The sequence below is a fragment of the Typopeltis vanoorti genome, chromosome 9 (assembly GCF_054136105.1).
Source record: "Typopeltis vanoorti isolate ZY-2024b chromosome 9, IOZ_Tvanoo_1.0, whole genome shotgun sequence".
NCBI lineage: Eukaryota > Metazoa > Arthropoda > Arachnida > Uropygi > Thelyphonidae > Typopeltis > Typopeltis vanoorti.
In genome coordinates, this window is record NC_143557.1 from 137,720,962 (window position 1) to 137,748,046 (window position 27,085).

The 27,085-nt window shown below is 34.9% G+C and overlaps 1 protein-coding gene across 3 annotated transcripts in view; it reads right to left on the bottom strand.

Annotated features, from left to right (window-relative positions):
• Tep2 (Thioester-containing protein 2) overlaps positions 1-27,085 on the bottom strand; it is a 320,565-nt gene that overhangs the window by 120,818 nt on the left and 172,662 nt on the right. For all 3 annotated transcript variants that reach the window (XM_090397649.1, XM_090397651.1, XM_090397650.1), the window contains exons 20-22: positions 9,126-9,239; positions 8,274-8,372; positions 1,954-2,082 (exon numbers count right to left, since the gene is read on the bottom strand). In XM_090397649.1, the coding sequence (XP_090253775.1) occupies positions 1,954-2,082; positions 8,274-8,372; positions 9,126-9,239 (342 nt within the window). The remainder of the gene's footprint in view (positions 1-1,953; positions 2,083-8,273; positions 8,373-9,125; positions 9,240-27,085) is intronic.

Genomic DNA, 27,085 nt, shown 5'->3' on the forward strand with positions numbered 1-27,085 from the left:
GTTTCCTAAGTAATTATGTTTTCATCTTACCACAGACAAAACAGTCAGAGCACATAGTTACAAGTATAGGGGGTCCTCGAGTTATGTCGGAGATCCGTTTCTAAGGACCAATATAAGGCTTTTTTCGATGCAAGTTGGAATTACCATAGCATAAGTTACTTACCTAACCTAAAACACCCTAAAGTTAACACGTTTATATATCAAGAAACAGAACTTCAACGTGCGGCCGATGTTCATTGCAATTTCTCCCCTTTTTGCCCTTTTAATGTCTAATTTCACTTCTAACGTAATGGCTTTCTTTTTCTTCGACACACTGCCATCGGAAGAGTCTGCCTTATGTTGGAGCCATATTGAAGGGTAAAAAGTCACAAAAAAAAAAAAAAAAACACAAAAGTGAGAGAGTGGATGTAAACAAAGCATGTGGTACCCAAGTGATGCCACCTCTCCCAAACAAACGCTGCATAACGGCGTATTCTTCTGCCGCACTCACAAACAAGTTCTCCCGCGACGTTTTGAATTTTATGGTGCACTGCTTCAAGTCGAAATTTATTTTTTAAATTTATGGGATTACTGCCCTAAAGTTGAAATGACACCTGTCGAGGACCCCCTGTATTGGAAGAATATAATCAATCCACTTTAATTATTTAATTAAGGGGATATTAAATCCTACATTGTTTTAAAACTGAATAAGAAACTCAAAGATCGGAATCAAAGAGTTTCATGCCGAATATAGTAACTATAAAAGCATCGGCGACTACTAGCATAAGCTAAAGCACGTAGTTCAAACTAGGGCAACTCACAGCAAAGGTGGAGAAAGTTCTAATCGCTATTTGTAGTATTTCACATAATGTAAAATCCATCTCCTAGGAGATGTTGATGTTATACATTATGTTAAGGTGGGAGGTCACTACCCAGACCGGTTTCGATCTTTAGTGAGTTCTCATCAGCAAGTAGCTAGACCAAATATAATACTAAGGGTATAGCGAAAAGAACTTATATACTCTGCTATACGAATTGTCAAAAAGGTGCACCCATAAATTATTTAAAATAAAGAGCCAATAGACTTCATTTCAGCGATGTAAACATTATTTAAATTAAGGCTATATTAAATCCCACATTGTTTTAAAACCGAATAAGAAACTCAAAGATCGGAATCAAAGAGTTTCATGCCGAATATAGTAACTATAAAAGTATCAGTGACTACTAGCATAAGCTAAAGCACGTAGTTCAAGTACGTAGTACAAACAAAGATACTAAGAATAGCAATCAGAACTTTCTCCACCTTTGCTGCGAGTTGCCCAAGTTTATACTACGTACTTGAACTACGTGCTTTAGCTTATGCTATTAGTCGCCGATACTTTTATAGTTACTATATTCGGCATGAAACTCTGATTCTGATCTTTGAGTTTCTTATTCGGTTTTAAAACAATGTGGGATTTAATATCCCCTTAATTTAAATAATGTTTACATTGCCAAAATGAAGACTACTGATTATATTGATTATTGATTATATTCATGGCGGTTAGGATTAGTGTTGGGGGGGAGGGGACAGAACTGTATTTGAGGTTGCATTGGTAGACCTAAATTTTGAATGAAAAATAGGAACTTGAGAAAGATGCTTGGTAAATCATTCAGGAAGCTGATCCAAGAACTACTTCACCAGTAACCCATTCCACAACAGCTAATCAGACACTGACAGTTGCCAGCTATAATTTTTAATTATATAATCAAATAATGAAATTATAATTTTAATTTATAAAACCACTTATTTTATAACCTGCATGTGAAGAAATGCAAGACTTATTACAAGCAACAATGAAAATGTTTCTAATTAGCATCTGATGAATAGACATGCACTCATAAGAAAATTCAGAATATAAAAAGATGTCTAAACAGTATATACAAGTACACACACACTTTTTTTTTAAAGGTTTATTAATCCAGCTAGCTTACCTTGACTAAAAGTTTTCTAAGTACTGCATCTCCTGCAATTGTAGATGTAGCTGTCACTTTTACATCAATGTAGCCCAACTTCATAGGGGTGATAAGAAATGGAAGAGAGATTCCATCTTGAGGAAGAACCTTTAAAGAAAAAGTATAAAGCTGGATAAATTATAGAATAACAAGGCCATGAAGTGGAATTAGAAATGTCTGTGGCAATCAAGTGTAACAAGAGACATTTTAAAAACCTTTGGGCCCCTAAATAATATCCTTTTGCTCTTTGTATATGGAAATTTGCGATTTCTTCTCTGCAGCAGTATCTTCTTCAGTCTGAGCAATGGCCCTTCGTATGTTTTTGCATTATGGGATATATAGACAATTGATACGAAGCCAACCTCTATACACAAGTAGCCTACCCATGAAAATATTTCACGTGCAAACTGTTTTCTTTCACTTAGGTAAAGGTTTAAGCAAGAATATAATTTCTTTCATCATCATGCATTTCAAGGATTGGCATGGTCTGTTCCGGCCTTAGGAGTCATCGCTGAATCGTTTAAGATGTCCTGGTTTTCTTTTTCCCAATGGCTTGTACTTTAAGGCTTGTTTTGGTAATCTTTCTTTTGGTTTTCATTCTTTGAACGTGTTCCATCCATTTATGTTCATATTTTTTAATTTTTCTATTACTGGTTCTTGGTTTAATTCTTTCATAATTTCTTCGTTTCTTTTGTGAACAAATAGGGTATACTTTGCAGTTTTTCTCATAAACTTGATTTCTGCTGTTATTAATCTTCGTTTGTCTTTTTGGTTTATTGTCCAGATTTCGCTTCCATACATTAAGACTGGTAGGACTAATGTATCATATACTTTTAGTCTGGTTTGTTTTTGAACTAGGTTTGGTTTAAATATAGAGTTAATTACCCCTGTTATTTTTAAATATTTTGCAATTTTTACGTTTATATCTTTTTCATATGTGATCATACATCCTAGGTAGTTGAATGAATTTACCTGTTCTAAGATCTTGTTATCTATTACTATTTTAGTTCTTGCTGGATCTGGTCCTTTAAAGGACATAGTTTTTAATTTTTCTGTTGATATTATCATACCATAATCTTTAGATATCTCATTTAGATCTAAAATAACTTTCTGTAAGTTATCTTCAGAATTTATAATTATTTGGTCGTCAGCAAAAAGGAGAGTGTTTAAGTAAACTGTAGGAGAAAGTTTAATTCCTAGATGTAAATTTTTATTCCATTTTATTATTATTTCATTTAAGTAAATATTAAAAAGCATTGCTGAGAGGGGGCATCCCTGTCGGACCCCTTGGTTTCTCTCTCTCTCTTGTATATGATAGCCCTGGATTTAATCTTATTTGTATTCGATTATTTTCTTATATACTTGTGATAGCTTTTAGGATATTATTTGGTATTTGTCTTTCTTTTAATATGTTAAATAATATATTTCTTTTAACTTTGTCAAATGCATTTTCAAAGTCAATAAATGCACAATATGTGTTTCTAAATTGTATTCTCTTCTTTTCTCTATTATTAATTTTAGGCAAAAGGCCGGGTCTTATACATGATCGTCCTTTTCTAAATCCATTCTGTACTTCTAAATTTAAATTTTCGAAATATTTCATTAGTTTGCTATTTAAGATTCTGCTATATATTTTGTAACAGGAATTTAGTATACTGATACCTCTATAGTTTTCAGGGTCATCTCTATTAGCTTTTTTTTTTAAATAGAAATCAAAACTGCTTTTTTCCATTCTATTGGGAGGATACTAGTTGAATAGATTTTATTTAAAAAGTATAAGTCTTTCTTTGAATCTTGTTCCTAAATATTTATATAGTTCTGAACCTAGCTTATCTTCTACAGGTGATTTTCCGTTTCTTGTTTCTTTCAGACTGATTTCTAATTCTTCTTTAGTTATTTTCGTTTCATTAATTGTTAGCCAATTGCTTTTTAAAAATATTTGTCTGTCCACAATTCTGTGTAGTAATTTAGAAATTCTTCTAATTTCAATTTGGTGTTTAATTTTATGTTTTCTTTGGTATCTGCATTTAAGTGTTTCAAAATTTTATATACATTGGGTCTTATTTTATATAAATCATGTTCTAAATTAGAAACAAATTTGTTCCATGATTTTCTGCCTTTTTCTGACTTCTCTTTTAGCTATGGCTCTTATTCTTTTATATTCTATTTCATTTTCTAATCTTTTACTGCTTAACCGTTTGTGATAGGCTTCTTTTTTCTTTTTTATTATTTCTTTGATTGTATCATCCCAGATCTTTCGTTTTTTCCTTTTATTGAATTTTTTGGTCTTTCCTAAGCTTTCATTTGCTGCTGCATTTAGTATCGTTTTTATATTAATCCATTCTATTTCTATTTCTTCATTTTGTTTTATTTTATCTAGATATTGGTTAATTCTTTGTTCATATAGCCATTGTATATTTGTGTCATTCAATAGTCTAGTTTTATAAACAAATGTTTCAACTTTTCTGTTCTTATTACTTGTAGCCATTTAGGTGATAATCTTAATTTTATTTTAACAAAGAAGTGATCACTGCTTATTTCATATCCTCTATAAACTAACATCTAGCGAAAATTTTGATGTCCTGTAATTTAATATAAAATAATCTAATATTGATTTCCATCCTCTTGCTGCCCAAGTATATTTATGTATGTCTTTATGTTCATAGAAGGAATTCATTATTTTTAGGTTATTATAAACTACAAAGTCAATCAATTTTTTACCATTCCTGTTTAGAGGATGTTCTCCATGTATTCCTATATTATTAATTTTCTTTTTTCCAATTCTTGCATTTAAGTCTCCTGCTAAAATTACAGAATCATTTTTATTTATTTTATTATATATGTTTTGTGGCTGATTATAAAAACCAATATTATCCTGCTCTCTTCCTTCTTCTGGGGCATATAAACCAATTATTGTTAAATAGCCTCTATTTTTATTCTAGCTTCTATTATTCTTTCATTCCATAATTTATAATGTTTTAACTGTTTTGAAAGGGAGTTATGAATCCAAATCATGACTCCTGCTTGTGCTCTTTGGTCAATGTCAACTCCACTGTATATAACATTAAAATTTTCGGTTCTCATAGTTCCTTTTAATTTCTTTTTTGTTTCAGTGATTACTGCTATTTTAAAATTTCTTTCATTTAATAGTTGGTCTAATTCTATTTCTTTAGATGCTATTCCTCTAACATTCCAGTTTGCTATGTGCATTATATTTTTTCGTTTCCATTTTTGTTTTACCTTTTCCATTCCAGGGTCATTTTCCATAGATTCAATCCGATTATGTTTTTCTGTCAGCTTACAAGTAGAATTATGTTCTTCATGTCAGGGGACTAGCCTGATGATGGAATAGTTCAGTGGTAGGGCTGCTACCTTAAGGCTTCTGAACTAGCCTTCTTCCAAATTTAAACCCATAGGAGGAATAGGGTATATTGAAGGGGGGGAAAGAGTAGATTATAGAAGAATTATAGTAAGATTTATAGAGGGCATAGTTGTAAGGTCAGAAATGAAAAGACCCCATGGCCCTCGAGTACTCTAATAGAGTAAGGTTCATAAAATAAGAAGAGTTGGCTGATAAGGCCTTATAGGAAAGATTAAAGTAGGTGGATCTTCCTCAAAGTAGATTAAGAAGAGGATAGATCCCGCAAGGGGTCCATGGGAGTGTCACTTCCCTTACGATCAAGATGATTGACCCTGTTGGTCCACGAGTCCTTATTCAGTATATTCGGACCACCCCACCATGCACATGGTGGGATCCCCTATCTGCCATCCAGGGGATACGCTCTCTATGGGTTACAGGGTCCCCCCGAGATATTTCTTTATCAAATATAATTTACTTTGTTACCAAGTTAAAAAAAAACACTAACAACTAACATTTACAACTGATGTTCTATTCTTTGGTATAGGTATACAAGAATGCAAACCATAAGATGGTAGACATGTGAGTAAGTCTAAGTGTGTGTGTGTGTCAAGATCTCCTTGACAATGCCAGAGTACCCCACTGCTTTGTTCCTTCACCCACTAATTCTCCCATACATTATTACTACGATAAAGAGCCAAGAGGCTATTTTTCCGGCAGCGTAAATTAAGTTAAGAGGATAATAAATCCCTCATTATTTTAAAGCCGGATACGAAACTCGAAGATTGAAATCTAAGAGTTTCATGCCGAAGAACTATCGGCAAGTCCAAGCGTAAGTCATCACCTGGGTAGTACAACACTAGGGCAACTTGTTGCAAAAGTGGAGTAAGCTCAGTCACTATCCTTAATATTTTCTCATAATGTAAAACACAGCTCCTAGGAGATGTATTACTGTTTTACATTATGAATATTATTATGAATAATATATGGGTACACCGGTCTGGCAATTCGTTAGTAGGGGTATATGTAAGTTCGGTTCACTTAAACCTTGGTATTCCAGGTCTACCTACTCACTAATGAGACCTCAATAAAAGTTGAAACCGGTCTAGGTAATGATCTCTCCTCATAATGTAAAACAGTAATACATCAGCCAGGAGCTGCTTTTTCCATTATGAGAAAATATTAAGTGTAGTGACGGAACTTGCTCCACATTTGTCCTAGTGTTGTACTACCCAGGTGATGACTTACGCTTGGACTCGCTGATAGTTCTTTGGCATGAAACTCTTAGATTTCAATCTCTGAGTTTCGTATCCGGCTTTAAAATAATGAGGGGTTTATTATCCCCTTAATTTACGCTACCAGAAAAATAGCCTCTTTGCTCTTTATCACAGAGGTCACCACCGGTCTGGGTAGTGACCTCTCCTCGTAATGTAAAACAATAATACATCTCCTAGGAGCTGCGTTTTACATTATGAGAAAATATTAAGGATAGTGACGGAGCTTGCTACATCTTTGCATTGAGTTGTCCTAGTATTGTACTACCCAGGAGATGACTTGCGCTTAAACTCGCCGATAGTTCTTCGCCATGAAAAACTCTTAGATTTTGATCTCAATTTCGTATCCAGCTTTAAAATAATGAGGGATTTATTATCCCCTTAACTTACATTATTAACTTCTCACTAACCATAAATCCTATCCATAATTTTGCTAATGATAATACACTCCATTTCTCTTCATGTTATAAATCATGTGTCAATTATTGCAAGCATTAAGATCTTCCATAACTAATACTTCACTCTGATACTCCATGCTCTTCTCCATTGGCAAGTGCCTTGTGAAGTTTAATGCTATCAAACTGCAGCCCTGTCTAATTCCTCAGGACAGATTTTGTTTTACTTCACCTTACCTTTGATCACAGTTCAACATATACTTACCCAGTCACTTTTGCTAGCTAGCAAAGTAGCTGTAGATTGAACAAAACAGAATATTTTTAAATTAATAAAAAATAAATTACTAAACAAAATCTAACTATGAAAATATAGATGAATATAAGTAACATAATGGGCCATTCTAGTAAAAAAAAAAAAAAAAAAAAAAAAAAAAGCAAATATTTTTTAAAATATTCAATGTTTTTACTGCTATTTATTGACTGCCTAGAATGGTTCAAATACATAGTGTTCTCTAAACAACCAATAACCACTATTACTGAACTATTGACTTACTGAAAAAGGGGACTTTTTTCTTTTTTAAGTAGGATTTCGTTGGGCCCTACTTTTGATAACACAATCTCCAAACATGGTCACATTTCCCTTGTAGCCTTCCCTTCACTGACCAAAAACTATGCCCTTTTCCATTGAATATGCTGATTAAACCTACAGAATCACTTATACTACAGAAATCTCAAATCCATCTAAAAATCTTCTCATCCAAAGAGAATCACCAATTAAAATCATTCCCCTCCAACCTCTATCACATAGATTCACTACAGCTACTTTTTCAGAATTGCTCTTTCTGCCTTATGCCTCTTCATAGGTATTTTCATGGGTATTGTTCACTGAATTGGAAACATCATTCCTCCACTATTTTTTTTACATTAAAAACTCATGCAAGGCATCTATATTATTATTATTAGACACCTCCAGGGAGTCCAAAGACTCATCGAGAGAGGACACCTACTCTACAACTCTCCATCTCCACCACTCAATCCACCAATTGACCGCAACACCAATGCCATCTACCGCTGACCACCATTTCCACAGACAATCACCAACATCAGTGCCCATGGCGGGATTTGAACCCGCAGCCTTTTGGCTGGAGAGCTGATAAGCTAATCACTCAGCCAACCAGGCCAGCAAAATCTATATGGGGAAAAAAAAAAAAAAAAGGAAAAAAAATTATATATGTTCTCTAGCTAGTTAAAATATTAAAGAGATATTCTTACCTCAACTGTTTTTGTTTTTTTCTTTTGAGATCCATTAATTTCGTTCCCTGACACAGTGAATGCAAATTCATCATTTTCATTTTCCATGGTAACTTGTGCCTAAACATTTGAATAACATCGAGTTACTCTGAATATTTGAAAACTGCAAGGAGTAAAATCATACATAAACAATATGATATACGCATATTAGTTGAGCATATGAATATACCGGGAATACAATTACATAAATTCTTTAAATGCATGGGCTAAAATTCCAAATTCATCTGGTTCATAAATTTGGATGTTCAAAAAAAAATTATTTCTACATTAATTCAACCTTAGTTGAAGTAATGCAGAGGTCATTTTTTTTTCAGAAGTCATGCAGAAGTTTGCATTACTTCAACATTAGTATCACCTCTGGGTCTGGCTCCCACCGATGAGACCTCAATAAAGGTTGAAACCGGTCTGGTTAGTGACCCTTCCCATAATGCATAGCATTATACATGTTAGCAAGGACATGTACTTTGCATTAGGGATACTAAGGCAAGTGATGTGAAGTCATCAGCTTCTATATACGAGTTGCCCTAGTCCTGAAAATACTTCAGGTGCAAACTTTGTTTGCTTACACTTCAATAAAGGATTAAACCAAGTATATACTTTCTTGGTATCTTTAATATATATATATATATATATATATATAATTGAATGAAAAGGTCAGATGTAATTGTAGTTCAATTATCTGACCTTTTCATTCTAACAATAGAATGAGTTGGATAAATGGCGGATTACTGTACTTATAAATGTTAACTATATAAGTATGATGTCAAAGAATAACTATTCTTTTTAGCACAAAGCTATTGAAGAAATCCTTACCTTGAGTGGTTTATTCATATAATTAAAAACAACTGCTTGAATAGCAACCGATTCTCCTCGAATCACAGAATAAGGAAGATTCAGCTTTATAAAGAATGGCCTAAACACTGTTACCTGTTTAAAAAAAATATAAACTAAAATTAAAAAATAGAAGCATTAAGAAACATTACTACAGTATTCTCATAATTACATGAATCAAAAAGTTCAAGTCAGAATATTAACAACTTTATGTAAGCAATAACAACAATTAAGTTGTTATTCAACAGTAACCATTCCTAAAACTATATGAAGTATACTCAGTCATGTGGAATTATGTTTATTAAAGAATAAAGCACCTCTATTGTGCAAATAGGAAATGGCAGTATATTGTGCCCTTCAACTGGAAAAGGAATAAGTTCAATTCTTGTTGTAGAAAGAGGAACCTTTAAAACCCTGCTATCTCTGATCTTATGGAGGTAGTATTTTTTACTCCCAAAAACTGGTTTTTCCTTCCAGGCAAACAGGCCATAAAACACAAGCAAATTATAGACAAAAATACTAATGGTAACCAGTAGATTGTGTGTAGATGATTGGTAGTGGCATTCTGTATATTTGGTGGATTAAGTGGTGGAGACAGTTACAGAGTAGAGTGCCCTCCCTCAATAAGTCCTTGGAAGTGCCACATAATAAATGATACTTTCTAACTATTTGTCATGTTGTACCATCATTTTGCATTTTGGTTTAAGCCAATAAGAATACAATTTTGTCGGCTAAATCCCAAATTGCCAGCCCATCCTCATTCGTTCAGTATTCAGGTAGATACCCAACAGGGTGTACCATGAGAAGGTGAGGATTGGACATTAGGTCAGAAGCCCTGGTCAGTTCTCCATATTCCTTTAAAGGCTATGTGGAGGTCTCCTCTCAGTTATACAGCTTTGATCCTTAAGCACCCCACTTTCTAACTATTACCAAAAAAGAAATTATAAACACAATCTTCAATTCGACAAACCAGACCGATTGGCTAATAGATGGTATCACTTAAAAAGAAATTTCCTGAAGAGTCGCTTAAGGGCCAAAGGCTGCATAACTGGGAGGAGACATCAACTTTTAAGGAATACAGAGAACAAACTAGGACCATTGACAATGTCCAATCCTCACCTTCACATGGTGCATCCTATTGGTAGGTACCTGCTTGATACTGATTAACAGGATGGACTAGCAATTAAGGACTCAGCTGAACAAATTATATTCTATACAGAGTTTGATCAAAACAAAAACATGAAATTTCAAACCAGCCAAGGCAATGTTAAATAAGGACCCTGCTATTTTCACCAGGGAACAAGACTTAACAGTGAAAAGTCAACTACTGGAACAAACTCAACATCAGCAAAATTGAAGATGGGCACTAAGAACATATGAAATATGAGAAAAGAAGTCCAACTAGCAGAACTAGAAAAGTTCCATATCAAGTGTACCTAACTTGCAAATAATTGCAAGATCTCACACCATATCTCAAGTCAGCAGTCTAAGAGTTTGAGATACAAGAAAAGTCTTATTGATTATATCATTGATAATGTACAGGTTCAGTACACAAGATACAGGGATTTGAAATTAAATTAACATTTAGCTTTAAGATAAAAATGAAAAAATTATTATGTTAAAAAGAATAACATGTAAGAAAGGTTTAGAAGGAATTACAGTTGAGCAGCTTTTCTAGGTGAAGTCTAGAGACAACTATACAATTAAACAAAATATGAAAGTTCAAAAACAAGAACCAAACTTTGGAATCTCAGTGGCAAACTCAGAAGACAACTCATTCAGCTAGAAAGGCAAGTGAAGTTGTCTACAAGGATACAAAAATGGGAACTACATAGTGGATGCACGAAATTAGAGCATGAGGCTTGGAAAGAAATCATATCAAAAGTTCCATATCAAGTAAATTAGCAAATGACTTAAAAGATGATATAACAGAAAAATGTAAGATAACTAAGCTATTTGTAAAAAGTAGATGTTCCAACATAGAAATGTACACAAATTCACATGGAGAGCAGGGAGTCTCATTGATCATGTTATAGTTGATAGCAAATGTTTTCCCAAATGGTACAGGACACAAAAGTATACAAAGGATTTGAAATAAGAAGTGATCACCATTTAGTGTTGAGCAGGATAAAATAGAACATCATATTGAAAAGAGGGGTGTAAGAAAGATTTGAAATTTAACTTTAATTTCAAAACTATCAGATGTGAACTGTAGACTCAAAGACACAAACACTATTCAAGAAAACTGAGAGTTTGAAAACAAGAACCAAACTTTGGAGATTCAATGGCAAACCCTCAAGAAAACTGACTACATTAATTGATAAATTAAAGTATTCAAAGTTATCCTGAAATTAATTGCATATGACCCAATTAAGATGAGCACTGATGTGTTATGCACTCTTAAATGCAATCATATGGACAAATTGACGTGAATTTTGTAGCGTACGTTGCATAAGCCACACAACAGCACATCCAACCTAAATAGGCATGTGGTGCCACTGCTATATTTCTAAATTTAATCTTTAGAAAACTTGTACCAACATCAAATTTCTGACATATACCCTCAAGGGGTGTACAAGATATGATAGTACTACATGAAAAATTTACATCATTACTAACTTCCTAACTACAATTTTCCTCCAAATAAGTCTGTTACCTATCAAGACTAACATCATCAGATCTTATATTTCTATCTTCTAAAGCACTTTTTACTGTATCAATCCACTTATATCTTGGTCTTCCTCTGGGACTTTATCCTGCCAAACTAGCAGAGAAAACTTGTTTTGCTAATCTTTCCTGTCCCATTCTGTTTAAGTGACCATACCATCTGAGATTAGCTTTGTTAACGCATGACTGGATGCTGACAATGTCAACTTCTTTCCTGATATCCTCATTTTTAATATGATATTACCATTGATGCCATCTGTTCATGCCCCTAATCTTTCTCAGGCCTCTCATATCTGCAGTGTCTAGTCTTTGGTCAAGTGACTTCTGACTCTGCTCTCAGATCCATAAGTTAAAATTGGCTTGAATACTGTCTTGTTACAGCTAATATAATGTTTTGACTAATTTCTCTCTTATTCCATATAAATTTATTCAGTTGACTTCCTACCATACCAGCTTTGATTTGGTTGTTGATTTCCATATTTAATTTACCAATTTCACTACAAATTGTGCCTAAGTAGCTGAAATGTTTTACTTGTTGTATAGGTGTTCTCCATTCACAATGCAGTTGATATTTTCAATGCTTATGCCTATTTTCATTGTCTTTGTCTTGCTTATTTTCAAACAAAATTTATTACAACAGTTATTCAATTTAATCAGGGAATCTTGCAAACTTGTATCAGATTTATTTAGAAGTATAACATCTATGTTCATAATCATATATCATAACATCAGTGTTATGTTTTTAATTTTGTTTATAAAGTGTTTTTTTTTTTTTTAACACTCAAGGAGTTGGTAGGTCATTCCCCCTCCTAGATAAAAAAAAACACAAAACACTTTATAAACAAAATTAAAAACATAACACTCGACAAAGACGACTTATTAGTCAGTTTCAACGTTTCTGCCCTTTTCACTAATGTCCCCATCAATGACAATTCTCCTACTACAGAACAAATTTCTGCCCGACATTATGGTCCTCTTTGCCCACGTACTACAGTCCGGTTACTTCGTGTGGCAAAACAAATTTTACCTACAGAAAGAAGGTACAGCCATGGGCTTGCCACTATCGCTCCCAATCGCCAACTTCTACATGGAAACTTTTGAGCAAAGGGCTCTTGATTCCACCACTCTAAGACCGACCGTCTGGATTAGATAAGTTCATGACGTGTTCGCGATCTGGCCGCATGGACAACAAATGTTAAACACATTCCTTAGCCACCTGAACAAACAACACGCATACAATTCACCATCGAAATCGAAAATCAAAATTCGCCCCCTTCCTAGACACACGTCTTCCTTCAGGCAGTCTATCCTTCACGGTCAACCGAAAACCGACACACACTGGCTAATACATACATACATGCTAAATCATACCACCACCCATCACAAAAATATGGAGTCATTAACACACTTAAAAACAGAGCAACAATTTACTCTAACAGCAAGACCTGAAACAAGAACTAAAAATCATCAGCGACACATTCATCAATAATGGCTATAACAAAAAATAATTTTAAGTATTAATAAAATACTCCATAGAACAACAACAAAAATAAATCTAGACTACAGTAAAACCATAGCTATCCCATACATTGAAGGGTAATCAGAAAAAATCAACAGAATCCTACAACATTATAACCTCAATGCCACCTTTAAACTACCCACTAAACTTAAAGCCATATTCAACTCCTTTAAGGATCCTCTCCTCCCATTAGCACATCCTGGTCTATTGCATCCACTGCACCTGTAACTTACGATACATTGAAGAAACAGGATGGACAATCCCTATACACAAGAAAGAACACATTAGACACATTAAATAACCAATATGGTGAAGCAGGCCTCTCAGACCAGGCGATCAACACCCTACACCAAATCAACTGGAAAAGCATCTGCTCTTTACACCACACAAAAACCTGGTATGAAAGGAAATAAGGAAGACTCCGAAATCCTGATAAACCACCCAAATATCAACAACAAAGATGGCATTAAAATTCAAAGGATCTGGATGGCACACATTCAGCCTACCTAATATATAAGATCCAGCATGGTCAAAGCTGTATATCTGAGAGGAGACCTCCACATAGCCTTTAAAGGAATGCAGAGAACCGACCAGGAGTTCTGACCTAATGTACAATCCTCACCTTCTCGTGGTGCACCCTGTTGGGTATCTATTTTGATACTGAACGAAAGAGTATGGGCTGGCAATTTGGGGTTTAGCTGACCAAATTGTATTCTTATTGGTTAAACCAAAATAAAAAAATGATGGTACAACATGACAAAATTTTATGCTGGCTGGGGCGTCCCCCGGTTAAACAAGGTCAGAGTTGTTTTCGCCAGGGAACCAGGGCGAACAGCAAAAAGTCATATACTGGAACAAATCTGAAAACACACCCCAACTCAACATCAGAGTTAAAGATCAGTACTATCAACATAAGAAGCCTGAATGGCAAAGAAATGGAGCTAGCGGAGGAATTAGATAAGTACCAGATCGACATAATAGGGGTGACTGAAACAAAAAAGATGAAAACTAGTGAGATCTTTCTGAGCAATAAATACAAAATGTTCTATTCAGGCAATGACAATCAAGGAAAAGAAGAAGTAGCCATAGTATTCAACACAAAATACGAGACTAATCTTCTTGAATGGCAGTCAGTCTCAAGTAGAGTAATGTGGGCAAATATGAGAATAGGGAACTGGACAATGAGACTTTTTTGTGCCTATGGTCCCACAGAAGGTTCTACTAAGGTAGAAGTAGAGGTATTTTTTGAGGCTCTAGAGAAAGCTACTGACACAATGAAAAAGGAAAAGTTGATCCTTGTTGGAGATCTAAATAGCAGAGTAGTAGTAATTGTCAGACATACAAAAATGTTCTGGGAAAATTTGGAGAAAAGAGCAAAGCTAATAATAATGGCAAATACCTGTTGGATTTCTGCTCAGGACATGGACTGGTTATTACTAACACCATGTTCCAACATAAAAATGTGCACAAATTCACATGGAGAGAAGAGACTAGGAATAAGAAAAGTCTCATTGACTATGTTATTGTTGATTGTGATGTTTTCTCCCTGGTGCAGGACACCAGAGTGTACAGAGGATCTGAAATTGGAAGTGATCACTATTTAGTCTTGAGCAGGATAAAATTTAATTTCATATTGAAAAGAATAACATGTAAGAAAGTTTAAAGCAAATAAAAGTTGAGCAGCTCTCAGATGTGAACTGAAGACTAAAATACACAAAAATTATTGAAGAAAAAATGAAAGAGTTTGAGAACAGGAATCAAACCTAGGAGATTCAGTGGCAAGCCTTGAAGAAAGTCCTGATTGATTCAGCTAGAGAGGCATGTGGTGAAATTGTCTGCAAGGATAGAAAAATTAGAACTGCATGGTGGACACAAAAAGTCAAAGAGGCAGTGAAGGAAAAGAAGAAATCATATCAAAAGTTCCTTGCAAATAGGTCAGCTCGTGCTCTTAGAGAATAGAGAGGGCAAATGCAAGAATGCTAAACATTGTGTAAAACTAGCTAAAAGAAAGTCATAGGAAGACTTTGGCAAGAATATAGAAAATAAATATTAGATGGCAAATTATTCTGGAGGCGGTTGAAGAAGCTTTCAGAATGAAGGAAAGAGTGCTGTAAAAGGAGTTAGAGATGATAAAGGTGACATGAAAACGGGAGAAAAAAAATATGCTTGTAGTAGGGAGTAATTACTTCAAAAAACTGCTAAATGAAACAATGATGACAGTACAGTGGTAAAAAACACTGACCAGGCATGCACTCAGGAATACATATCCATACTTGAATTAGAAAAAGCCATCAAAAGCTTGAAATGTGGATAGGCAGCAGGAGTAGATGATATTTGAGCAGAAATGCTGAAGTATGGTTGTATAAAAGTCGTGCAACAGCTGCACTGCATAGTTCAGAAAGCCAGCACAGAGGGACGAATTCCCGGTGATCGGATTAGAGCTCTAATAGTACATATATATGAAGAGGGAAATTAAACTGAATATGAGAATTACAGCGGTATTTCCCTATTGAGTTTCCGGGCAAGATTTATGCCAGTATAATTGAGAAGCAGTCGAGAAGAATTGTGGAAGAAAAGCTTGGTGAAGAACAAGCTGGATTCTGGCCAAATAGAGGCTGTCAGGATCAGCTCTTCACTTTACGACAAATAGTCGAGAAAGCATGGGAATATAACAATTATCTGTATTTAAGTTTTGTCAATTTGGAAAAGGCATATGACAAGGTACCAAGAGAGAAGCTACTCAATAAGCTACAGTTATATGGTGTCAATCATCATCATCAAATTCCTGCCATGTACCCTCAAGGGGTGTACAGGATATGACAGTACTACATGAAAAAATTACATCATTACTAACTTCCTATCTACAATTTTCCTCCAAATCAGTCTGTTACTTGTCAAGACTCCAACATTATCAGATCTTATATTTCTATAATCCAAGGCACTTTGTACCGTATCAATCCACCTATATCTTGGTCTTCCTCTAGGTCATTTTCCTGACAACCTGGCAGAGAACACTTGTTTTGCTAATCTTTCCTCTCCCATTTTATAATTCCTCATTTTTAATATGATGTTACCATTGATGCCATCAGTTCACGGCTATAATCTTTCTCAGGACTCTCATATCTGTAGTCTCTAGTCTTTGATGAAGTGTTTTACTTCTGACCCAGCTCTCTGATCCATAAGTTAAAACTGGTTTGAACACTGTCTTGTATACAGCTAATTTAGTGTTCCGACTACTTTCTCTCGTTTCATATGAATTTATTCATTTGACTTCCCACCATACCAGCTTTGCTGATTCTGTTGTCTATTTCTGTATTTAATTTACCATCTTCAGTAAAAATTGTGCCTAAGTAGCTGAAATGTTTTACTTGTTCCACAGGTTCTCTATTCACAACACAGTTGACATTTTCATTGATTCTGCCTATTTTCATTGTCTTTGTCTTTTTATTGCTGACCTTCATACCATATCTATTACAACAGCTATTCAATTTAGTCAGAGAATCTTGCGGACTTGTAGCGGATTTATTTAGAAGTATAACATCATCCGCATAAAGCAAAGAGCTGACATTAACATCTCCAATTTTGATATCAGGTTTAATACCACTTTCCTTCATAATGTGATCCATATAGATAATGAATAACAGAGGGGATAATGTACATCCTTGTCTCACACCAGATTTAACATTAAACCATCTTCCTGTACTTCCTTCAATTCTAACTGCTGACTTACAACTCAAATAAAGACTAAGTATTACTTGATATAATGCCCCATTGACACCATATAACTGTAATGTATTGAATAGCTTCTCTCTTGGGACTTTGTCATATGCCTTTTCCAAATCGACAAAACTTAAATACAGATCTTTGTTATATTCCCATGCTTTCTCGACTATTTGTCGTAAAGTGAAGATCTGATCCTGACAGCCTCTATTTGGCCTGAATCCAGCTTGTTCTTCACCAAGCTTTTCTTCCACAATTCTTCTCAGCTGTTTTTCCAAGTATACTTGCATAGATCTTGCCAGGAACACTCAGTAAGAAATACCTCTGTAATTCTCACATTTAGTTTTATTTCCCTTTTTATATATGGGTACTAAGAGAGCTCTACTCCAATCATCGGGAATTCGCCCCTCTGTCCAGGCTTTCTGAACTATGCAGTGCAGTCACTGTAAGACTTTTATACCACCATACTTCAGCATTTCTGGTTGAATATCATCTACTCCAGCTGCCTTTCAACATTTCAAGCCTTTGATGGCTTTTTCTACTTCAAGTATGGATATGTATTCCTGACTGCATGCCTGGTCAGTGTTTTTTTTTTTATCACTGTGCTGTCATCACTGCTTGTTTCATTTAGCAGTTTTTCAAAGTAATTACTCCATACTTCAAGGATATCTTTTTCTCCTGTTTTTTTGTCACCTTTATCATCTCTAACTCTTTTTACAGCACTCTTTCCTTCATTCCTAAGCTTCTTCAACCACCTCCAGAATATTTTGCCAGCTTTTTGATATTTATTTTCTATATTCTTGCCGATGTCCTCCCATGACTGTTGTTTAGCTAGTTTTACACAGTGTTTAGCATTCTTGCATTTGTCTCTGTATTCTCTAAGAGCACAAGCTGACTTATTTGACAGGAACTTTTGATATGCTTTCTTCTTTTCCTTCACTGCCTCTTTAACTTCCTGTGTCCACCAGGGAGTTCTGATTTTTTTATCCTTGCACACAACCTCACCACATGCCTCTCTGGCAGAATCAATGTTTTCTTCAGAGTTTGCCACTGAATCTCCAAGGTTTGATTCCTGTTCTCAAACTCTTTCATTTTCTTTTCAATAATCTTTCTGTATTTTAGTCTACAGTCCACATCCGAGAGCTTCTCAACTTTTATTCGCATTAAAACTTTCTTACCTGTTATTCTTTTCAATATGAAATTCAATTTTATCCTGCTCAAGACTAAATAGTGATCACTTCCAATTTCAAATCCTCTGTACACTCTGGTGTCCTGCACCAGGGAGAAAACATCACTATCAACAATAACATAGTCAATGAGACTTTTCTTATTCCTAGCCTCTTCTCTCCATGTGAATTTGTGCACATTTTTATGTTGGAACATGGTGTTAGTAATAACCAGTCCATGTCCTGAGCAGAAATACAACAGATATTTGCCATTATTATTAGCTTTGCTCTTTTCTCCAAATTTTCCCAAAATATTTTTTGTATGTCTCACAATCATTTCCTACTCTGCTATTTAGATCCCCAACAAGGACCAACTTTTCCTTTTTCATTGTGTCAGTTGCTTTTTCAAGAGTGTCAAAAAATTCCTCCACTTCTACCTTAGTAGAACCTTCTGTGGGACCATAGGCACAAATAATCTCATTGTCTAGTTCCTCATTCTCATATTTGCCCACATCACTCTTTTTGAGACTGCCTACCATTCAAGAAGATTAGTCATGTGTTTAGTGTTGAATACTATGGCTACTCCTTTTTCTTGTCATTGCCTGAATATAACGTTTTGTATTTATTGCTCTGAAAGATCTCACCAGTTTTGGTCTTTTTTGTTTCAGTCGCCCCTATTATGTCGATCTGGTACTTATCTAATTACTCAGCTAGCTCAATTTATTTGCCATTCAGTCTTCTTACGTTGATAGTACCGATCTTTAACTCTGGTGATGTTGAGATGGGGGTTTGTTTTCAGATTTGTTCCAGTAGCTGGCTTTTCGCTGTTCACCCTGGTTCCCTGGTAAAAACAACGGAGGCCTTGTTTAACCGGGCGACGCACCATCTGGAATGAAATTTTGTCATGTTGTACCATCATTTTTTATTTTGGTTTAACCAATAAGAATACAATTTGGTCGGCTAAATCGCAAATTGCCAGCCCATCCTCATTCGTTCAGTATCAAAGTAGATACCCAACAGGGTGCACCACAAGAAGGTGAGGATTGGACATTAGGTCAGAAGCCCTGGTCGGTTCTCCGCATTCCTTTAAAAGCTATGTGGAGATCTCCTCTCAGTTATACAGCTTTGATCCTTAAGCACCTCATATATATGGTGTCAATGGGGCATTATATCAAGCAATACTTAGTCTTTATTTAAGTTGTAAGTCAGCAGTTAGAATTGAAGTACAGGAAGATGGTTTAATGCTAAATCTGGTGTGAGACAAGGATGTACATTATCCCCTCTGTTATTCATTATCTATATGGATCACATTATGAAGGAAAGGGGTATTAAACATGATATCAAAATTGGAGATGTTAATGTCAGCTCTTTGCTTTAAGCAGATGATGTTATACTTCTAAATAAATCTGCTACAAGTCTAAAAGAATCGCTGACTAAATTGAATACTTGTAATAGATATGGTATGAAGGTCAGCAATAAAATGAAAAAGCCAATGAAAATAGGCAGAATCATTGAAAATATCAACTGTGTTGTATACGGGGAACCTGTGGAACAAGTAAAACATTTCAGCTACTTAGGCACGGTTTTTAGTGAAGATGGTAAATTAAATATAGAAATAGACAACAGAATCAGCAAAGCTGGTATGGTGGGAAGTCAACTGAATAAATTCATATGGAATAAGAGAGAAATTAGTCAGAACACTAAATTAGCTGTATACAACAACAGTGTTTAAACCAGTTTTAATTATGGATATGAGAGCTGGGTCAGAAGTAAAACACTTGACCAAAGACTAGAGACAGCAGATATTAGAGTCCTGAGAAAGATTATAGGCATGAACAGATGGCATCAATGGCAATATCATATTAAAAACAAGGATATTAGGAAAGAACTTGACATTGTTAGCATCCAGAAATGCATTAGCAGAGCTAATCTCAGGTGGTATGGTCACTTAAACAGAATGGGCGAAGAAAGATTAGCAAAACAAGTATTCTCTGCCAGGTTGGCAGCAAAACGACCCACAGGAAGACCAAGATATAGGTGGATTGATACGGTACAAATGCCTTAGATGATAGAAATATAAAATCTGATAATGTTGGAGTCTTGACAAGTAAGAGACTGATTTGGAGGAAAATTGTAGATAGGAAGTTAGTAATGATAATTTTTTTTTTTTCATGTAGTACTATCGTATCCTGTACACCCCTTGAGGGTACATGGCAGGAATTTGATGATGATGCATAAGTCAGGACTCCACCCAATCTTCAGCTAGTATTAGAAACCATCCCATACCAACTGGCTGGAATGTACAAGTATAATCATGATGTTAATATATGTATATAGATAGAAACTTGTTATGCCCAATGTATTTCTACAACCAACAGATAACACTAATAATAGGACTCTAGCATAGATGTATAATTTTTTTCCCCACCAGAGGTCAGGCCAACAATTGTTGCAACGATTGGGTCAGTATCTTTAACAAACCAGGTTGATTGTAGTTTAGCTTGTTTTCTGTGTATAGTTGTATGCTCCAGAAGATGACCTTGACATAAAGGTTGAAACGTCAAATGCAGATTTTAGTTATATTAAACAAAAGTTTTTATTCAAACACAGTAAAAACTATCAGAAACCTGAAAGCAGAAGACAGCTACAGCCCACTTTAAACATTTCAAATTTCTTTTTATAGATGTATGTTTTTGTGGTTTAGCAGTTCAAAAGAAAGATTTCAGTATTGCGATCACATGTTTATTAAGGTAAATAAAGATAAACAAACCCGACAAGTTTCGGATGTTGTTTGACTTACATCTTCAGGGGTTAAAGGTAACAAAGTTTAAACACAAGAAATGAGAAATTACTCAAAATAATCCATTACATGTTATGGCAGTTTAACTGTTCATCAAATTAAAAAATCTGAATGCAGAATTGATATATATACATTAATGCATGCTATGTTTGAACAATGTTGGATGTTGTCACGTTCACTCTGTCCGAGGTCTGACTTAGGTATATTTTTAATGAATGCTGACCAAACTTGGTTTAGAATTAGTCCCTGGTTTTTGTTGCATTGGTATTCTAAGCATTTATAGACACCTAAAACCAGGTGTCTATAAAATTTACTGTTCCTGTGGGATCTGTTACGTAGATAGGTGGGAAGATCAGGGGAAATTCGTATGAACGAACATCAAAGACTTGCAAAAAAGGAGAGAACACAAATCAGGCCTAGCATCCCACACAACTTCCACTGGCCATAATGTACTTTGGCATAAAACGAAAAACTTATATTAAAAAAAAATCTGTTTCACAAGGAAATTTAAGGAAGCTGCAAATATGCTTAGAATCCCAATGCAATGCAACATAAACCAGGGCCTACTTCTACACCAAGTTTGGTCAGCATTCATAAAAAATATACCCAAGTCAGACCTCAGAGTGAACGTGAACAGAACGTGACAATATCCAGCATTGTTCAAACATTGAATGCATTAACATACGTACTGATTGCATTCAGATTTTTTAATTTGATAAACAGTTCGACTGCCAGAACAACATCTAATGGACTGTTTTGAGTAATTTCTCATTTGTGTTTAAACTTTGTTACCTTTAATCCCTGAAGATGTAATCAAGCGACATCGAAACTTGTCAGGTTTGTTTATCTTTATTTATCTTAATACCAAAATCTTTCTTTTGATTTCAAATTTCTATTCTTCCAAATATGGAGTTTCACAGCAAATACCACCACATTATTCAGAAGCTCCGTCAAAAGACTGAATTCTTCTAGATGGATACAAGATCTTGTATTCATTTACAAAGAGCAAAAGAAAACAAGAATTGCTGAGAATTTCCATGGCAAGCATATTCAGGTAAAATTTATACAGGCATAAATAAGAAAATTGTGAAAGAGAAACTTGGTGATGAGTGTGACATGTTCAGGCCATCAGGATCAATTATTTTACTTTAAGATAATTTGTTGGAGTTTCTAAATCTCATATGGTATCAACAATGACCTTTAAATAGAAAGAGCATTCAAAGAGTGGATCCTATTTAGGATACCAAGAACCTTTATGAGGAAATTGAAAGGTGAGTTAGTCAGTTACTTACTGAGGTAACAGGGCTTTTTCCATCCCAGAAATTGATTTCTCATCCTGCAAGACAATATTATCAGAAAATATATGAAATTCACAAATGTTGCAGGATATGCCGACAAAATTAACTACTCTATTATCATCATCAAATTCCTGCCATGTACCCTCAAGGAGTGTACATGATATGATAGTACTACATGAAAAAATTACATCATTATTAATTTCCTATCTACAATTTTCCTCCAAATCAGTCTGTTACTTGTCAACACTCCAACATTATCAGATCTTATATTTCTATCGTCTAAAGCAGTGCTTCCCAAACTTCTGGATGTCAGGGCCCCTTTGCAAGAATTAAAGTATTTCACGCCCCCTCGAAAAAAAATCGTAATAGAGAGATATATTATTATAATATTTATTGCATTTATATTCGATACAAAACATACACAGCGCGTATTGCAAAAATCAAATGCATATATTACATTTTTTGCCACTTACCGTTTGGTTCTGAAGACAATGCGGGCTGTTCTGGTAAAATATGAAATACTGTACTCTTTTTTTGAGTCTGTTTCTGCTTCTTCTGATTGTTCGCAGGATTTTTTTTTTATTTTATTTTTTTATCAGCCACTTATCCATTTCAGGATTAAATTTTTTAACGTAGAATAGATCAAATAATATCACCACTTACCGATACTGGCACACCACAGACTGATAACATGAAATTAGTGAATATTACCTGAATAAGGGAATCCAGGAACATTTTTCTCTTTTGTGACTTTTCTCCCTTTACGGTAATTAAGCCTCACACGAAACAGACAGCAAAGGCAGGTTATTAAATTGGTGCGGTATTAATAATAGATCACGCAACTGAAATATAAAAGCATAGCTGACAATTGAGTTGAAATGCTAACTCTCTTCAACCGAATTCCACATGTGAAACTGCCATAACATTCATTATATATAACTTAGTTTTAACACTTTTACGAATTTTAACACGTTTGGTTGAATTTTATTGCTGCCTTGGGAAATCTAACTCTCACACATCTAATTAATAACAATAGTTTTTAGTTAGATAGTGTGTTTGCCCATGCAACATATGGTTTTATTTCAGTCTATACAGCATAGTTTCTGTATGAGGGGACATGTGATTCATTAATTAGTGTGTTTTTATCCCAGTTGTCTCTAATTGCACTATTTGTTGAGAAATATATTACACAGACTCCTCATACCTTATTCACTGGCATAATAAAAGTACTTATTTTTATTGCTTCTTCAGTATAGTGGCTGTTAGGGAGGGCGTGTGGTTTACTGCAAGCGAGTTACTATCTCCCCACATGAACTTGTTTAAGCTTTTTTTCATGTGTGAAGTATATGCGAAACTTTTATTGGTAACAGAAAACTAGCTCGGATGACAGTGATAATATAAAACGAGTTTTGATATGTATATAAAGTCGATATCAACAGTCCCCGATTACGAATGCATGATGAAAGGGACAGGAAGATTTCGAGCTTCCTTGGAGAGCATTCGAAGTAAATACAATTAACCACTGCTTTGAAATGAAACATATGAATAAGCAATATTTACTAATATTCATTAAGTGCCAAAATACGCAGGAGGCAAAGTTTCTGAACCAACACCAATGTGTGAATTTTTCCATTAAAATATAAAAAATAACAAAAAAGAAATAAATAATAAAAGTTAAATACGTTTCTTTTAAAATAAAAATAATTAATTTAGTCTTAACACATTTTAAATTTTTCATTATTTCACTGCCCCCTCAACAAAACCTATGGCCCCCAAGGGGGCCACGGCCCACAGTTTGGGAAGCGCTGGTCTAAAGCACTTTGTACCATATCAATCTACCTATATCATGGTCTTCCTCTGGGTCGTTTTGCTGCCAACCTGGCAGAGAACACTTGTTTTGTTAATCTTTCTTCACCCATTCTGTTTAAGTGAGTATACAACCTGAGATTAGCTCTGCTAATGCATTCCTGGATGCTGATAATGTCAAGTTCTTTCCTAATATCCTCGTTTTTAATACGATACTGCCATTGATGCCATCTGTTCACGCCTATAATCTTTCTCAGGACTCTCATATCTGTAGTCTCTAGTCTTTGGTCAAGTGTTTTACATCTGACCCAGCTCTCAGATCCATAAGTTAAAATTGGTTTGAACACTGTCTTGTATACAGCTAATTTAGTGTTTCGACTAATTTCTCTCTTATTCCATATGAATTTATTCAATTGACTTCCCACCATACCAGCTTTGCTGATTCTATTGTCTATTTCTATATTTAATTTACCATCTTCACTAAAAATCGTGCCTAAATAGCTGAAATGTTTTACTTGTTCCACAGGTTCTCCATTCACAACACAGTTGACATTTTCAATGATTCTGTCTATTTTCATTGTCTTTGTCTTTTTTATTGCTGACCTTCATACCATATCTATTACAACAGCTATTCAATTTAGTCAGAGAATCTTGCAGACTTGTAGCAGATTTATTTAGAAGTATAACATCATCTGCATGAAACAAAGAGCTGACATTAACATCTCCAATTTTGATATCATGTTTAATACCACTTTCCTTCATAATGTGATCCATATAGATAATGAATAACAGAGGGGATAATGTACATCCTTGTCTCACACCAGATTTAACATTAAACCATCTTCCTGTACTTCCTTCAATTCTAACTGCTGACTTACAACTCAAATAAAGACTAAGTATTGCTTGATATAATGCCCCATTGACACCATATAACTGCAGCGTATTGAATAGCTTCTCTCTTGGCACTTTGTCATATGCCTTTTCCAGATCGACAAAACTTAAATACAGATCTTTGTTATATTCCCATGCTTTCTCGACTATTTTTCGTAAAGTGAAGATCTGATCCTGACAGCCTCTATTTGGCCTGAATCCAGCTTGTTCTTCACCAAGCTTTTCTTCCAAAATTCTTCTCAACCGTTTCTCAAGTATACTTGCATAGATTTTGCCAGGAACACTCAGTAGGGAAATACCTCTGTAATTCTCACATTCAGTTTTATTTCCCTTTTTATATATGGGTACTATGAGAGCTCTACTCCAATCATCGGGAATTCGTCCCTTTGTCCAGGCTTTCTGAACTATGCAGTGCAGCCACAGTAAGACTCTTATACCACCATACTTCAGCATTTCTGGTCGAATATTATCTACTAATGCTGCCTTTCCACATTTCAAGCATTTGATGGCTTTTTCTACTTCAAGTATGGATATGCATTCCTGACTGCATGCCTGGTCAGTGTTTTTTTACCACTATGCTGTCATCACTGCTTCTTTTATTTAGCAGTTTTTCAAAGTAATTACTCCATACTTCAATGATATCTCTTTCTCCCATTTTCATGTCACCTTTATCATCTCTAATTCCTTTTATAGCACTCTTTCCTCCATTCTTAAGCTTCTTCAACAACCTCCAGAATATTTTGTCACCTTCTTGATATTTATTTTCTATATTCTTGCCAGTCCTCCCATACTTCTGTTTAGCTAGTTTTACACACTCTAGCATTTTTGCATTTGTCTCTATATTCTCTAAGAGCACAAGCTGACTTATTTGACAGGAACTTTTGATATGCTTTCTTCTTTTCCTTCACTGCCTCTTTAACTTCCTGTGTCCACCAGGGAGTTCTGAATTTTTTATCCTTACAGACAACCTCACCACATGCCTCTCTGACAGAATCAATGTTTTCTTCAGAGTTTGCCACTGAATATCCAAGGTTTTTTTTTTTTTTTTTTTTGATTCCTTCTGAAACTCTTTCGTTTTTTCTTCAATAATCTTTGTGTATTTTAGTCTACAGCTCACATCTGAGAGCTGCTCGATTTTTATTGGCTTTAAAACTTTCTTACATGTTATTCTTTTCAATATGAAATTCAATTTTATCCTGCTCAAGTCTAAATAGTGATCACTTCCAATTTCAAATCCTCTGTACACTCTGGTGTCCAGCACCAGGGAGAAAACATCACTATCAACAATAACATAGTCAATGAGACTTTTCTTATTCCTAGCCTCTTCTCTCCATGTGAATTTGTGCACATTTTTATGTTGGAACATGGTGTTAGTAATAACCAGTCCATGTCCTGAGCAGAAATCCAACAGACATTTGCCATTATTATTAGCTTTGCTCTTTTCTCCAAATTTTCTCAAAATATTTTTGTATATCTGACAATCATTTCCTACTCTGCTATTTAGATCCCCAACAAGGACCAACTTTTCATTTTTCATTGTGTTAGTTGCTTTTTCTAAAGCCTCAAAAAATTCCTCCACTTCTACCTTAGTAGAACCTTCTGTGGGACCATAGGCACAAATAAGTCTCATTGTCCAGTTCCCCATTCTCATATTTGCCCGCATTACTCTACTTGAGACTGATTGTCATTCAAGATTAGCCTCGTATTTTGTGCTGAATACTATGGCTACTCCTTTTCCTTGATTGTCATTGCCTGAATATAACATTTTGTATTTATTGCTCAGAAAGATCTCACCAGTTTTGGTCTTTTTTGTTTCAGTCACCCCTATTATGTCGATCCGGTACTTATTTAATTCCTCAGCTAGCTCCATTTCTTTGCCATTCAGGCTTCTTACGTTGATAGTACCGATCTTTAACTCGGACGTTGAGTTGGGGTTTGTTTTCAGATTTGTTCCAGTAGCTGACTTTTCGCTGTTCAACCTGGTTCCCTGGCGAAAACAAAGGGGGCATTGTTTAACCATGCGACGCCCCAGCCGGCATGAAATTTTGTCATGTTGTACCTTCATTCTATATTTT